Genomic DNA, 15,233 nt, shown 5'->3' with positions numbered 1-15,233 from the left:
ATATATATATATATATATATATATATATATATATATATATATATATATATATATATATATATACGCCTGTGCTGACTACGTTGAATGTACAAGTCATGTACCAACTGTGAAATAAAAAATATCACAATTCATATCTCATCTGAATCGTTTGAATCGTTTAACATCTTGATGTTTTACTATTTAGACGAAGGGAGTTCATGTGATGTATATAGTTGGACTGACTAAACAAAAACTGAGTTCATCTTGCACACTTTCGTACTGAAAGCATTACTCTATCTTTATTGTTCATTATATATCGAAAGAAGATAAAACGATGCTTTCAACATGAAACCGTGCAAGACGAATTTGACAAAGATATTTCCCTTCCCACACACGCACACACACATACATATAAAGTATTCAAATATATATCAATACAAATAATCTGCTCCGTGACTATAGAAGTTTTAGGCTCGATTACACCAGCAGAGTGGTAAGCTAATAGTTAAATTATATGTCCATCCCCTAATAGCACGGATGTCCAGGGGATATCCAGAGGACATCCTGAGGAAGTCCTGAGGACATTTCTTCGTCCTCAGGAGACCTTGTGCTGTCTGGGTCTTTATCTTCCTTTCAAAATAAACAAAACAGACGTACGACTTAACTATTAGCTCACAACTCTGTTGGTACAAGCGGACCTTAAGGCTTTTGGTTCCTCGCCGCGGAACCCGTGATTGATGACGTCAGTTGCGAAAAAATACACACTAAATTCTTGCAAAATTCTTGCAAAATGTTGGAATAAAAAATGTATCCACACACATATATATAAAATGACGCAATTCCGATTGAGCGGATTTGTAAAATAGTCCGAACACTTTCCTTTTATCGGAACAATCAATAAATAATCGTGAAATAAATGATATCTAACCTTCCTTTTTAATCTATTTTTTCTCATGATTATGTCGCGTTAATTTTACGATTTATTGATTTACCTTTTATTGATTGTTGAAGCGTAAAAAGAAAACATTCGGATTATTTTAAGGTCTGTTCGATCGGTTGCATCATTTTGTAAATATATTATTCTATTTTAACATATTTGCAAAAATTATGTGCAAAAATTCTTAACGTATTTCCTTATTTCGGACAACATAAAACAAGATAAGAGACAGCATAAGTCGGTCGCGGCAAGGAATCAGAAGCCTTAATCACAGAGATATCAAGATTATTACATTAGGAATCTAACGCGCGTGCTTCATGGCAGATAAAAATGAGGTTCGCGAAAACCACCGATCTTCACAAGCGCACGCTTGGTATCGTGATCGAAGACGCATCGACGAGATCAAATTCAATAGTTCTCCTTCAGTTGCTAAAATCTGTATCAAGTGCTCTGCGAGCCCAGACTCAATTGCGCTATACACGGATAGCCACCTTCTTCTTCATGTTCCTCCTCTTCTTGAGCGTCCGCATCCTGCGACATGTCCGGATTCGATCGAATTTCTTCCAAGGCTTGTTTAATTTGAGCCTGCAGCTGTCCGGCCACTTTGCGTACCGCCGTGTGATTTTGCTTGATCTGCTTAGCATAGACGAGCAAGCCGTTCCACGGAGCGGCGCTTGTATGCACGAGGTAGAGTTCTCGCCACAGCTGTATACTGACGGGTGCGACGCTCGGCCAAATCACTCCTGGATTTGGCTCGTACAAGGGGTTTATCCATTGCTCCAGGATGTCTGGCTGGTTCATATACGACCACAAACTGTACGTTCGTTCAGACAACCGTAATTTGATTCTCTCTGCTTCCGAATCGCCTGAAGAAACACACGCAACAATAAATAGACGACACAGGTATAGCAGCAACTTGCTTGATGATATACGTCTCCCAGGATTTACAATATTTTACATACCTAAGAATGTACCGTAGTTCGAGGAATAGGCGTGCTTGTACAATTCGATGAGCAGATTCACCGTGTACTCGAAGCTAAATTGAAATTGGTGATGTAGCTGATACAGACAGTCCAGGAAGAGAAGGAAAGTCGGAGCGTGCGTCGGATTCTGCGAGTGCGACGGCTGATACGCCCCGGAACGAGTCCGACTGAAAAACTGATGACCCGCTTGAAGCCACTCGCGTTCTATGAGCGCCTGAAGCCCCCGTACCGTCCGGCAATCGGGATTCAATATCGCTTGGGCCAAACTGGTTACCACTAATGTAGAATCCCTGCCTGCACCGCCTGCAATTCAGAATTATCCTCGATACCGTTACGATGTAATTGCGCGAAGAAGATCACATACACTCGAGTCGAATACTTTCGCGTAGATTCTCATTAGTAACGTGCGAATTTCCTATCTCATCTCGTATAACTCCTCGAACAATTTAAATTGATTGAAATACTTGGACTGCGTTCGCTTTGGGCGCTTTTAGGATGAAAGCGTCCGAAGCGCGAACGCAGTCTTGATGTATACGTACCGTGCACTAACACAGCCGCGACTTCTTGATGCAAGCATTGTGCGGTAACGCAGGCGGCATCTAGAGCGCTTTGCACAGCGGACAGCCAGCCGCTGTTGTCCAGTCTCGACAGCCATTGCGAAGTGGAGCTACTTATGTCGCTGCAAGCCTCTATCAACTTGAAGAAACTGTCTGCCAAATCGTGCGGCCGTGGAATCGACTTGTGTACTTTACGCCACTGCGGGTAAGCCGTGTCCATCTCCGTGCCTCCGCCCCGGGCCTTGGCACTTATCGTCTGATTAACCGATCTGGTGTCCACTATGTACCTGTGAATAGGATGCAACAGGCTTGTTCTTGTCAACTGAACTGCTGCCGCATTGGAACTTGGTTCCTTTTCCCTTCAAAGCTAGATTATATACTAGTTTCACTATAAAGACAAAGAATGTAATCTAATTCAGCTAAAAAGAATAGATCTAACAACTGTCGCAACTGATAAACACGAAATATGTATCACACACATACCCACGTCTTCCGGGTCCTAGAACCGCATTCAACAGTCTCTCGTCTTCTTTGCACCTTTTACCAGTAGCACCACACAATGGCTGGCTGCTCCTCAACAGTATGCTCTGTAATTGATTGCGAGGACTCCAATAATAAATGTTACATCAATAATTCTCGTAATGTGTGTGTGTGTGTGTGTGTGTGTGTGTGTAGTTGTGGACGAAAAGATTGACGAGTAGGTTTTGTGTGAGTTTCAAAATGTATTCAGTTCTGTATGTGTCCAATGGGAGAATTCAAACAAAACTCGTCAATCGTTAGTTACGACCGTGCCACTCACTACATACCCCGCCCTCGTATCTGTAGCATAAAACGGGGAACCTGCCACCGTCTCTGAAGATAGCGGAAGCTATTATAACTTTGTCGTCTATCTGACGCGGCACTATAAGCGCCGACGGATACGAGTTGCAAACTTTGTAATCTCTGTTTAAGTAACTGATACGCCATTCGTCTGCATGTGTCGCCAATAATATAGACCACTCGGAGACAGGCGCGAACGCCGTCCACCCATCCTCTATTTGCACCATGGTGTTGTTGGTGGCCTGTGGTCGAAAGAAGAACGGGTATTGTAGAGTCTGATCTGTAAGGAAAAGAGAGAGAAAGAGAGAGAGAGAGGAAGCAGAATTTATTATTTTTGTATTATTTATTATTATACTTGTTATTATATTATTAGTCACTTAAGAATGAATCGAAGTTAAGTCTCTTACTTTGCAGACTTTGCGGAAATTTTGGGCATGCATTTCTTCACTTCTAGGCCTATATTCTTAAAAGTTTTGCGTATACGTAAGTTTCTTTGTGCAGATATAATTACATCGTAAAATAGCTGCGCAATGAAACTTACGTGTATATACGCAAAAATTTCAAGAATACGGGCCCTGGCCTTCTTCATAAATCAAGATGGCCGCGGCGAGAGATCAGGGATTGTATTCTTGACGAGTATTCGAATGCTAAGTATTCCTATGCTAAGTAAACCTTTTTGATTCTTAAGCTAAACAACATTATACAGAACGCTTGTATAAGAAAAATAGAAGTTAAAGTAAAAAAAAAAGGCCTACTTAGCGTCCGAATAGACGTCAAGAATATAACCTCTGGCCTCGCCGCGGCGAGATCTTGATTTATGACGTCAGAAAAGCGAGGAAATCCATGCCTAATATTCCTGTAAAGTACGTCGAAATAAAAAGATATATAAAAAATGACATTTGCGAACGATTAAGCACACCTCAAAAATACTCCTTCCTTTTGCTCTAACAATCAATAAATAACCATAAAATTAACGTGACGAAATAATGAGTAAATATAGGTAGGTTAGAAAGTCGTATGTCACGTTTATTTTACGATTATTTATCGATTGTTAGAGCGAGAGAAATGCGTTAAAAGTATTTTAATGGTCTACTTAATCAATTTCAAGTGTCATTTTTTTTGAGTATATCTTTTTATTTTGACATACTTTGCAGGAATGTTGGACATACATATCCTCACTTCAGACGTCATCAATCAAGAATTGCGCGGCGAGGGACCAGGAGAAGCAAAAATTATTCATGCATTGTCAAATCATATTAAAATAACCATCAATTTACCAAGCGATATCAGCTTTTCGATGGATAATACAGCATTAGTTAAGTCATTGGTGGAATTAATGTCAAACTGAAGGACCTGAAAGTCTTTACACTTCAGTATTATGCTACCACCAGTGCTCTGAGTATTCAACCTCTTCTCCACAACATCAATGTTCCGGTTCATCAGCTGCCGAAGAAAGGCCAAATTCAAAGAAAGATAAAATTGCCAATCAACGCAATGTCGTTCAGTGCACATGTCGGAACGCGCACGAACGTGCTTACCCAGAGTTCCTGACCATCGTTTTGTCTAGAAGACAAAATGAGATGGTGGCCACTGATGCACAGTGTCCCATCCAGGCTCTTGTTGCTGCCATCGCTTTTGTCAATTAACACTACATTATCGACCTGCGGAATTAATATGTTATCGCCGATATGATCGCCCATCGCAGGTTCGATTGCTCCTTAGAGCAGTTAGGAGTGTGCACAGATATGTGGATACGTAAAACACGAGAGATTTTTCGCGAAACTTTACGAACACTTTGACAGCACAACATAACCTAAGCGAGCACTGTCATGACGTGGTACCCGAGGCATATTTTCGTCTTAGAAATGCCTATTAGAAGATCCCTCCGCGATATCAACTATTCTTTGTTGAGTAATCTTGATCGCGCGACAGTCTCATCCGCGATATTTCTCACTAATCTCGATCGGACTAGATAAAGTTACAGCTGTTGTACGAGTGTTTACTATCTATACGATCCATAATTCGCCGTTCGTCCACACCATCTCTGTTGCGATATCCTTCGTAACAGCACTGTGACGAGACGGTGCGGGGGTGGAAAGAGAGAGGGCGGTTATGGTTCATGCACCACGTGATCGGGATCACATAACCTATCAAACAGAGGCGAAATGTGTGATAACAAACTGTCGATTTGTTATGTTAACTCATAAGGAAGCGGCCTGTCACATTACGTCGTTCGACATTACGGTATCGATAGCAGAGAACTAGTTTACACAATTTACACGCAGATAAATATAAGTCGCTACGACCAAATAGAACACAGCAAGAGCCTCGCGAAGGGTAACCGGAACGGATTTTGGCAGTCGGAACGAGTCTTCGCGTGTCGCACGACGTCTCCAAGGATGAAAGACCTTGCGACAACCAGATCGTTATCACTTTCCACAGGAAGGAACGAAACAGAGAAGTGTGCAGCGAACAACGGAAGTGGGTCTAACCTCATCTCTTGTCACGCCTACCGTAGAACGTGTCGTCGCAGAAGTTTCTCCTACGCTGACCAGAATAGGCGCGAAGCGACGTTATTTCTAGAAATAGTAAGCGATAGATCCGTTCTCTCTTCAGCCACGCCACGTGGAACTTTCTCTATACATGGGAAAAAAATTGATGTATTAGGAGGGAAAGAAGAGAAAGCGTTGAAAGGAAGCGCGGCTGAAGAGAGGAAGAGTCGATTATAATGAATTTGCGAATTGATGTTTGCAAATTACAATCGTTATACAGATATCGTTGAATTGCAATGTTTACAATCAAGACTTTCTCCTATTTTCTTTTTATCAGCAGTCAAGAAACCAGCGAAGCAGAGCATTACGTGATCACTACGTCGTGAGGGATATCGCGGAGAGATGGCGCCACCGGTGGCGGGCAAGGCTAGCATCGTACGAAGAGGAGGAGCGAGGCTTTTAGACGTGAAGTCGTGCGAGTAGGTGATACCATTTCGTTATCCGCGCGTCAGTTCTGTCGTTTAGTATTTATTAACATTGGTGATCTGTTAGAACTACAGAGGACACGCGGTCGCGGATCAAGAATGTTCTGAGGCGTCGTTCCGCTCTGTCTAATAAGGCACACAAGTGCATCATACGTGGATTTCTTCACAAGGTAATGCTGCTGTTGCTGCTGTTTATGCTCGTCACCATCGATAGCTCGCGTATACCTGTATGCTTGCACAAGTAGCGGCGATTCTAGGAGAGCGATAACCACTGTGGGAATGTTAATAATGTTCTGCAACGGCGTGTCGCAGACCTTTCTGGATATATAATATAGTCTTCTTAATGAAATATTATATATATACATACACACACATATATATAGACAGGGTGTCCCAGACTCTCCTCCGCAATTTTTATAGGAATCTAGAACAAATTGAGGTGAACATGAAAATTCCATACTGTTTTGCGATACTCGTAATAAATCTCGAGATATTAATTAAAGAAGATTGAACAATCATGCGCGATATAGCAGATGAGCTGTAGCAGCGCTGTTTGCTATTGTATACTTATACATTAGGGACTAATTGTTCCAACTTCTTGGTAAGTTAACTGATAGTTAAATCACATGTTTATCTTTGCTTTTCCTTCAATTTAAACAAAGAGAGATTTAACTATTAGTTAAATTATCAAGAAATTGGAACAACTGGTCAAACTGAACAAAAAAGTCCCTTACTATTTTGCAAATGACCACGTAGGTTTTTAAATGTTAATTAAAGAAGATTTGTGCATTATTGACCATAATCATATAACAATTTTCTTTCATTAATAACTATAAGTCCATGTAGTTATTTGCAAAATGATAAAGGGCTTTTTTCTTTAATTTGATCTAATGTACAAGTACACAATAGCACATATTGTCACTACTCATCTACCGTATCGCAAAATGATATAGAACTTTGTGTCTATCTCAATCCATTCTATGTGTGTATATATATTCTAGATATATATATATATATATATATATATATATATATATATATATATATATATATATAATATTAACTATTATAGCAAGTATTATTCTGGAAAATTTTATAGGCAGGAAATTTAAGAGATAATGCTGTCATTGCTTATCTTCTGTATGTAAATATTAATAATATAAATATATTGCCTGTATATAACATGTTTAAGTAGTTCATTACTTTGGCTGTTATACAAGATATACACTATTGATATATACGATTGCATAAATAAGTAATATGTATGAATTTGGATTAGACACATGCATCTATGCCAATATTTTTCTCTTTCAATGTTTGTCCACCATTATTCATCATTTTGAAATATTAATCATGTTAGATGTATGTAGACTGAAACAGATACTTTGTGCTAAAGGTAACAAATAAAATGGCGTCCAATGAACCAGCTGAAGATTCCATGAAGTCCTCAGTAACAGATATATCTGAGTCAGTGACAGATGTATCTGAGTTGAAAATAGATCAGACCAAATCACCAATTACTCCATCGATCAATGAGGACAATGAGCTGAATAACGTGGAAGCTGTTAAAGTGGAAGACAAGAAAGATCCAATTTTAGAACAGAACAATACAACAGAAGAGAAGAAAGATACTGTTAATATAGAAGATAAAAACAAGCATAATTTAAGGTCACTAGTAACTGATAAGAATGAACAGGATGATAAGAAAGAAAATCAGGAACAAGATGTAAAAGAGGAAATAAAACAGCAAGAGACGGAAAACATAGCCATGTCACCACATCCCCAGGATGTAAATACGAAGGATCTTAATAATGAGGACAAAGACTTGGTGAAAGATGGAGGTCCTTTAAAACGAAAACGGAAGAGCCAAAGGCAAGTATAATATATCTCTAATAAGCAAAATATTAACAATATGCTGTCAGATTGGCAGCATATCGGCAGCATATATTGGTATTAGAATAACTGCGTTCGGTAACGAAAGTTGCTTTGCAACAGTTGTCAAATTCGTGATTCTGACTGGTATATGCTCTTAAATTCAGCCAAAATTAAGGTTAAGGTTGTTGAATGTGGCCAATATTGTAGTCCATTATTGTAATTGATCCATAGAAATTCGTGTCTACATTAAACTTTGTATTCTAACGATAGAACTTGCTGACATGACTTGACAGTAGATTGGCGATAGAAATTGAGCAAGACCCGCAAGTATATTCCATTGAGATATTTAAATTGTAACGGAAAGACAGATCCTACTCAATTTTTACCGTCAATCTACCTATATCCTGCTAGCAGATCTTGTTTTATATCTGCTGCCAACAAAATTTACAGCAGCAGATACTGCGTAAAATTTGCGTCTACAGTTTCGGTTGTCTGGGTCACACATTCACTATAAATATGCATGCAGCATTGTATAAAGAGCGTATTAACAGTTCCAGCATGTCGCCGATAGATTCTCCCGTGGAAGAGAGCGGCACGAGAAGCAAGAGAAAAAAGAATACAACCAAGAATACAAACGACAAATTCTGCTGGCGATGTCATAAAGAGACAGTAGATGTTTATTGCACCGCCTGTCCTCGTTCATGGCATCGTAAATGCATAGGCGGCATGCCGCCATCCTCGCAGAAATGGATATGCGGAGAGTGTGTGACCATCTTGACGGCAGAAAACGCCGAGACACGTTCATCTGCCATGGCGCAGTTGTCTGTCGAGCAGCTGTGCGTCTTACTTAAGAATGTGGTCGAGAGGTTGCGCGAATATCCAGGTGTAAGTGTCTGTCTCTTGCATTACGTTACTTTAAATGCTTGTGTTACATAGAGTATCATATAGTATATTTATTTCGTGTATATTACGTTACATTCTATCGTAGTCCGAACCGTTCTGCAAGCCCGTGAATCTTGTGGAAGTGCCGAATTATTTGAATTACGTCATCAAGCCGATGGACTTGAGCCTCTTGGAGTCCAATGTGCGGTCTAAGCTCTACGGCAGCACGGATGCGTTTATGGCCGATGCCAAGTGGATTCAACACAATTGCATCGTTTTTAATACGTGTACGTGACTTCGCTGTATATTTTTATTGATGATCTATCAGGTTAATCATGTATGACTCGTTTTCTCATCTTCAAATTGATTATAGCATATGTTGTATAAAGTGTATTCGTAGAAAATATGTTGCGATAGAGACTAATCTGTGAGTGATATGGGTTTGATATTATCTAATGGGCAACTGGTTAATTTTTTCTGTATAGATATATGTTTAGGATGCTGAGATAAATAAAATAGGTTCAGGATAAGAAATATTTGCTTCTTGCGTTGAAAAGTTTGACTTAGTGTAAATTCTGTATAAATAAAAATTGCATTACATTCTAATATCTGCTAATATTTCCAGGCGGCGGAGTTTATGCGGATGTTTCAAAATTAACAAACACCGCGAAGCAGATTATCAAATGTGCACGTTCTGATATTTCGGAAATTGAAGCGTGTCCCGATTGCTATGCGCACAGCCGAAATTTGCCCCGAACCCAACCAACCTGGTTCATCGAGCCTTGTCGTCGACCACATCCACTCGTTTGGGCTAAGTTGAAAGGATTTCCATTTTGGCCGGCAAAAGCAATGCCGCGTGTAAACTCGCAAGGTTTCGTTGATGTGCGCTTCTTTGGGGAACATGCTCGTGCCTGGGTAGCTCCGAAGGATATCTATTTGTATTCCGAGGAACCACCAACACCGTCATCACGCAAAAGAAAATCAGAAATGGACGAATGTGTGCGCGAGATTACACGTCACTGTCGAAAGCTCGAGCTCATATTCGGCCAGTTCAAGTTTGCACCGCCCAAGGTGCAGTACAATCCAAACGATCCGATGCAAATAACGCTACTGTTGCCGAATTACAATCCTACAGATCCTGAAAATCGTTTGATAAACTCCGTATCTCCTGAGTCGAAGAAGAAAATTCCACCGAGAAAACGAAGTCTGCACAAGGACAAATTGCAACATGACGAATCAGTTAACGACGATAACGGGGAACCAAACGCTTCGAAAGAAAATATTAACGGTGATAATCAGGAAAAGGAGAACGACGTTAGAGAGCGAAAAGTACAAAAATTAGATTTTGACGCTAAGGTTACACCGAACTCGCAGAGTAATTTAAACGATAATCACAGTGAGTTAAATGAGAAAGTAAACCAAGAGATCGGAAAAGTTGCTCAAAACAAAATTGCAGAGAGCGGAGCGAAGAGAACTAAGACGCCAGTAGTGAAAAGCAATGAGAACGACAATGCACTTAGCCCTGATAAGACTACAGCGGACAAAAGTAATTCGCAGGAAGAGAAAAACGAAAAAAAGCCGGTAACGGAGCAGCCATCCATATCGCCTCGCAAGTCGCTTAATATGATGCGAGTGCGGAAGAAAAGCGTCCCAAAAAACGCCGCTAAATGGGAAGCCTCTCCGAATACGCCAAAGTCAACGCAAAAAAACGCCAAAAGCGATACGGCCAAATCGTATAAGCCGAAGAAGCAAATGGTCGACAAACTGAATGCGGAGAAAGCGCTCAAGTCCATCTCCGTAAGCAAGGAAAATAACCGACTAACTATGCCAAATGCAAGTGGACCAGCTACCAAAAGGTTGTCGTTGGGCAGCAAGGCAAAGAACTCAGCGAGCAGCAAGAAGATCTCGGAAATTGATGTAACGTTGTCGCAGTCTGCGGCATCGATTATTAAAAATCTCCCTAGAATTGAGCCTCGTCCCATCATACAGTCGACAGATCCTCAATCTTCTGTATCTTTCGTACCCTCCAAAGATCCAAAGTCTGTATTGCTTCTTGTCGTGAACAAGGACACAGCGCCGGAAGCTGCGAAGCAGAAGGCTGCAACGGATTATCTGGAGAACAAGGATACGTTAGTGGCGGTCCAACGAGAAGCGAAGGACACGCACGACAGTCCGCCGCAAAAAAAAGAGAGCAAGGCCAAGAAAAGTTTCCCGAATAAATCGAGTGATGATGCACAAATCAATTCACGCACATTAACGACGACCACGGCTGAATTTCCAGTTCAAGTTTCCATCTCAAAGTCCAATACTTTCTCCAATGCATCCTTTAGCGAATCCTCCTGCACATCCTCCAAAACTTATCAGATGCTGCCGCCGGAAGCCGGACCGATCAGCGCACGTCTGCATCACAACACGCAAGAGTTAGCGCGTAGGATTGGTCAGTTGATGGAAGAAGCGTATAAAGAGGCGGCTGAAGCTGAAACTGTCGATAATGGCGAAAACAGTACCGCCGATAATTATCAGGCTACTGTATTCTTCCTGCGTATGCAGATCGAGCATATGAAGTGGCAGCATCAGCAACAAATGGCTGAACTGCAACACAACGCTGGTACGAGTTTGTTCTGTAGTTTCGTAGGAGTATTCTTTTCGAGTCCCTTTGAGCGTTTTTATTGTCGAAAGAGATGAGAACAGCCTTTCTTTTTCTCTTTAAACACATCCGAAAATTCGCTTCTTCATTTTGTTAGAACTTATCTTGAATTTATTTTCACATAGCTGTTATATTTGCTACAATAAGAAATAAGTATATAAACGACGAGTGTGAAATATATTTATTGAAATATATTCATAGGGAAAGAGGGAATAGAAACAGATATTACTAGCTCCCAGATTAGTAATGTAGGAATTTAGAGAGGATGTCAATTTCAGATCGTACGATGCGCGAGATGCGAGCGAGTTTGGAGGCGGAGAAGCTAAGATCGATTCAAGAGGCGCGCCGGGAGGTCGAGGAAGACAAGATTCGGTGTATCGAGGAGACGAAGCGAAAACAATGGTGCGCCAAGTGTGGGCAGGAGGCATTGTTCTATTGTTGCTGGAACACCGCGTACTGCGACTATCCTTGTCAACAATTGCATTGGTCAACGCATATGCATACGTGTTCACAGCAACTCACAACCATCGTCAAATCCAGTTCCAGCATGAACGCGAACTCGCAAGTGCAGGTGATGCCCAGACTCGTGTTTAATGCGACGTCGGACGTACGGAAGGCCTAGAGTGGATTGGTGTAAGTCCCAGCCAAGTTGAGGCAGAAATTTGAAATAGTTCGAGAGTACCGAGTAAGAACACACGCACGCAATCGCGTAAATCGTGTTTATTTGGTTCCACGCTGTTAAGCATTCTCGTTTTTATCTAATTGATACACATTAAATTAAACGCTAACATTATCAAATAAAACGACGCGCTGATAAAACGAAAAGCAAGTTTATGAAATCACGAGTTTTATCATTTGCATTTGTTTTCTTCCTGGCGATTACTTGTTTGTCATTTAGAAATTAAATATTAGCCGTAACAAAAAAAAAATACACAAATCATAGTCACGATATTCTTTCGTTTGAAGTGTACTAAAGTAAAGCAAGTAGCAATGAGCTACTTCGAAAGCTAATCGTAACTAAAGCCGATATTTATAGCCGAATCTTATATTTAAGAAGTTTATTCACCAGATATATATTTCTATTGGGCGCCAAGTTACACTGGAATAATGGTCATCTATATTACTTCGATCAGAAGATTATATTTGCAAAATTGCGATATTCAGCATTTTTTAAACATATTTATAAATTTTTCACAAACAATGCAGACAAATTGCATAAAAGGTTTTTGCATTTTTGCATAATTTTAAGCATTTTGATTTAGATGAATAAACTCCTTGATGTCGTCTTGAGTTCATCTTCGGATACTATTCTGATCGTTTCATTGGCTACGAAGTATCTGGAGATAAACTTAAGACGATCTTATAAATATAAGATCCGATTATGAATAATCCTAAAAGTCCTAAAAGTGTGCAAAACAATTGTAAACTATGTTTGTTTTGTTGGTTATCGTCGATAAATTGTCCATTACACAAGTGGTTGATAGTGCAAACAGTAATGTAATGCAACAATCACGAAAGAATGTGTGTCAATGTGGTGTTCACTGATCTAACATATACGTAAAACTCGCGTTGTCACGGATCAATGTTCAATAGTTTACGCACTGATTGTATTTATCCATGATATTCATAATCTTGACTTACACTATTGTCGCTCTGGACGCTTCGAAACTTTCGTAAAACTTTTGCTCTTGCAAATAATCGTATCACCTTGTTGTACCTTACTATGATACTGCGATCATATGAAACTATTTTCTTCTATTTTACAGAACGATAATAGCGTGCAAGGTCCGTCTGGCAAAGTATATGCTCTACCACGCAGAAAATTGAGCAGGATTTCATCATCACGGTCTACTTCGACCGTAAAAGATAAGACTAATCAAGACTCACTTTAAGCAAATCATCCCATTTTTCCTTTTCCACTTCTTCCATTTCCTTTTTATTTATGACCGTAAATCGGAAGCATATTCGGACGGCGCGGTTAAAAAATGCGGAAACTTCGTCTTTCTGTGAAGAGCATCTGCGTAGAAACTCTGATATGAACTGCACCATATGTTTAATCCTTACGGTCAAGAAAGGTAGATGTATGTATAGTCAACACTTTCCTCTGTGAAGAGGAGAAGGTACATCTTCAAATGTGCAATTTGTAATGTGTCATTGGTGTTCCTTAAATAATTAAATTCTCCCTAAATAATTAAATAGACTCAATTTTGTAGCAATACACGTTTGGATTAAGCTTATTCTTTTTAGTAAACTTGTACTTCTGTAAGTATTTAATACGAGGTACGTCGTTAAACAGGCACTGAGTATTTTTACAGTACGATAGTTCATAGACACGTTCATAGTAATTTAACACACTCGTTATCATGGTTTATTTGGGTAAGTGACCCCACAGATCAGCTAGTAGTTTTTTTTACCTTTTTTTTGTAATGTAATGTGTAAAATAGGTTCTAAAAAATAAATCATTACCGTTGCACATATTGGGAAAAAAATACTTGAAAATTTGTAGGATACAAAATTTGCAGAAATAAGTTTTACTTCCCAGATAAACTTTATATATGCCACAAATAAATTTTCAAGTATTTTTTTTCAGTGCGTACGTGATATTGATTCCTCATAAAAGATCACTTTATCATACATGTTTCACACTAATAGTAAATGTGTTCAACGACAATTAGTTTATTTCCCAAATTTCCTAACGTACGACTTCGTAGTTACGTAGTAATTTGTATAGCTTTTCTGTTTACGTTACATTTGTTCAGAACGTAATGTAAGAGATGAAAATTATTTTTCCAATAAGATAATTTTGCAACGAAAGGCACACACAATTTCTAGATAAGACAACTGGCGTATTTGTAAAATATGATAAATGTAAACATTTATTTTCTTTGTCTCTTAGCAAATTTATAGGTGAGTAAAATAATATGTATAATTAGAGGACGATGATTCGATAAGTCCATCCAAACAAATAATATATCAATACGTTTATTAATAAAATCAGTCAACAAAGATATTGAAACTGTGCGACCATCTTACAGCTCTCGACGATTGGAAGATGTATGACACGTCAGCGCTTTTATCGTCAGCGCTCTACTTATGTAACTTTACCTACCTAGGTTGCATTCCAAAACGTCCTTTCCGAGGACAATTTTATATAACTCTTAAGTTTATAGTGTATGTAACGCGAACTATAAATTTAAGAGTAAAATTTTCCTCGAAAAAGATGTTTTGGAGTGCAACCTTACAAAGGAATAATTTCCTCGAATCACTTCATCGGAAATATTTTATATGAAATTTATTCGGAAAAAAGCGACTAGACAATGTATGATATTTCGAAAATCGTCTTCGTTGTCACTCAAGTTCTCATTTTAGATTCTCTTTTATCAATGAAAGTACGCCTAAATATGATTGAAAGCCAGTCAAGAGTTTAGCCACATTTAGAGATACTTTAATCGATAAATAAAGAATTCAGAATAAAGATCTTACGAGGGGTTCTTGATTGCTTGCTGCGGTCATCTTGATTTATAACATCAGGAGAACGAGGAAATGTATGCCCAAAATTTCTATAAGGAATAAAAGG

At 39.3% G+C, this 15,233-nt stretch overlaps 2 protein-coding genes across 6 annotated transcripts; one reads left to right on the top strand and one right to left on the bottom strand.

Moving 5' to 3' along the window:
- Positions 1-6: 6 nt before the first annotated feature.
- LOC116841444 (myotubularin-related protein 9) lies at positions 7-5,910 on the bottom strand. 3 transcript variants are annotated; one of them, XM_032809372.1, is made up of 8 exons: positions 5,789-5,910; positions 4,814-4,936; positions 4,553-4,718; positions 3,263-3,555; positions 2,940-3,043; positions 2,439-2,743; positions 1,879-2,202; positions 7-1,782 (listed from the first exon to the last, which is right to left on the bottom strand). In XM_032809372.1, exons 3-8 carry the CDS (start codon positions 4,713-4,715, stop codon positions 1,358-1,360), a joined length of 1,614 nt encoding a protein of 537 aa, XP_032665263.1. In that variant the 5' UTR covers positions 4,716-4,718; positions 4,814-4,936; positions 5,789-5,910; the 3' UTR covers positions 7-1,357. The 3 variants fall into 3 exon arrangements, with proteins under 3 accessions (XP_032665263.1, XP_032665264.1, XP_032665262.1); XM_032809373.1 differs by having other exon boundaries at positions 5,768-5,881; XM_032809371.1 differs by lacking the exon at positions 5,789-5,910 and having other exon boundaries at positions 4,814-5,003.
- LOC116841443 (protein kinase C-binding protein 1) lies at positions 5,712-14,666 on the top strand. 3 transcript variants are annotated; one of them, XM_032809368.1, is made up of 9 exons: positions 5,712-5,863; positions 6,105-6,246; positions 6,320-6,422; positions 7,649-8,124; positions 8,679-9,012; positions 9,116-9,296; positions 9,635-11,617; positions 11,935-12,227; positions 13,423-14,666. In XM_032809368.1, exons 2-9 carry the CDS (start codon positions 6,170-6,172, stop codon positions 13,546-13,548), a joined length of 3,573 nt encoding a protein of 1,190 aa, XP_032665259.1. In that variant the 5' UTR covers positions 5,712-5,863; positions 6,105-6,169; the 3' UTR covers positions 13,549-14,666. The 3 variants fall into 3 exon arrangements, with proteins under 3 accessions (XP_032665259.1, XP_032665261.1, XP_032665260.1); XM_032809370.1 differs by having other exon boundaries at positions 11,935-12,289; XM_032809369.1 differs by having other exon boundaries at positions 5,713-5,863; positions 6,108-6,246.
- Positions 14,667-15,233: the final 567 nt, after the last annotated feature.

The sequence above is a fragment of the Odontomachus brunneus genome, unplaced genomic scaffold (assembly GCF_010583005.1).
Source record: "Odontomachus brunneus isolate Ranch 3 - 2012 unplaced genomic scaffold, Obru_v1 Obru_scaffold_015, whole genome shotgun sequence".
In the NCBI taxonomy this organism is placed as follows: domain Eukaryota; kingdom Metazoa; phylum Arthropoda; class Insecta; order Hymenoptera; family Formicidae; genus Odontomachus; species Odontomachus brunneus.
The sequence above is the reverse complement of the archived record's forward strand: the minus strand, read 5'-3'. Positions and strand labels throughout refer to the sequence as shown.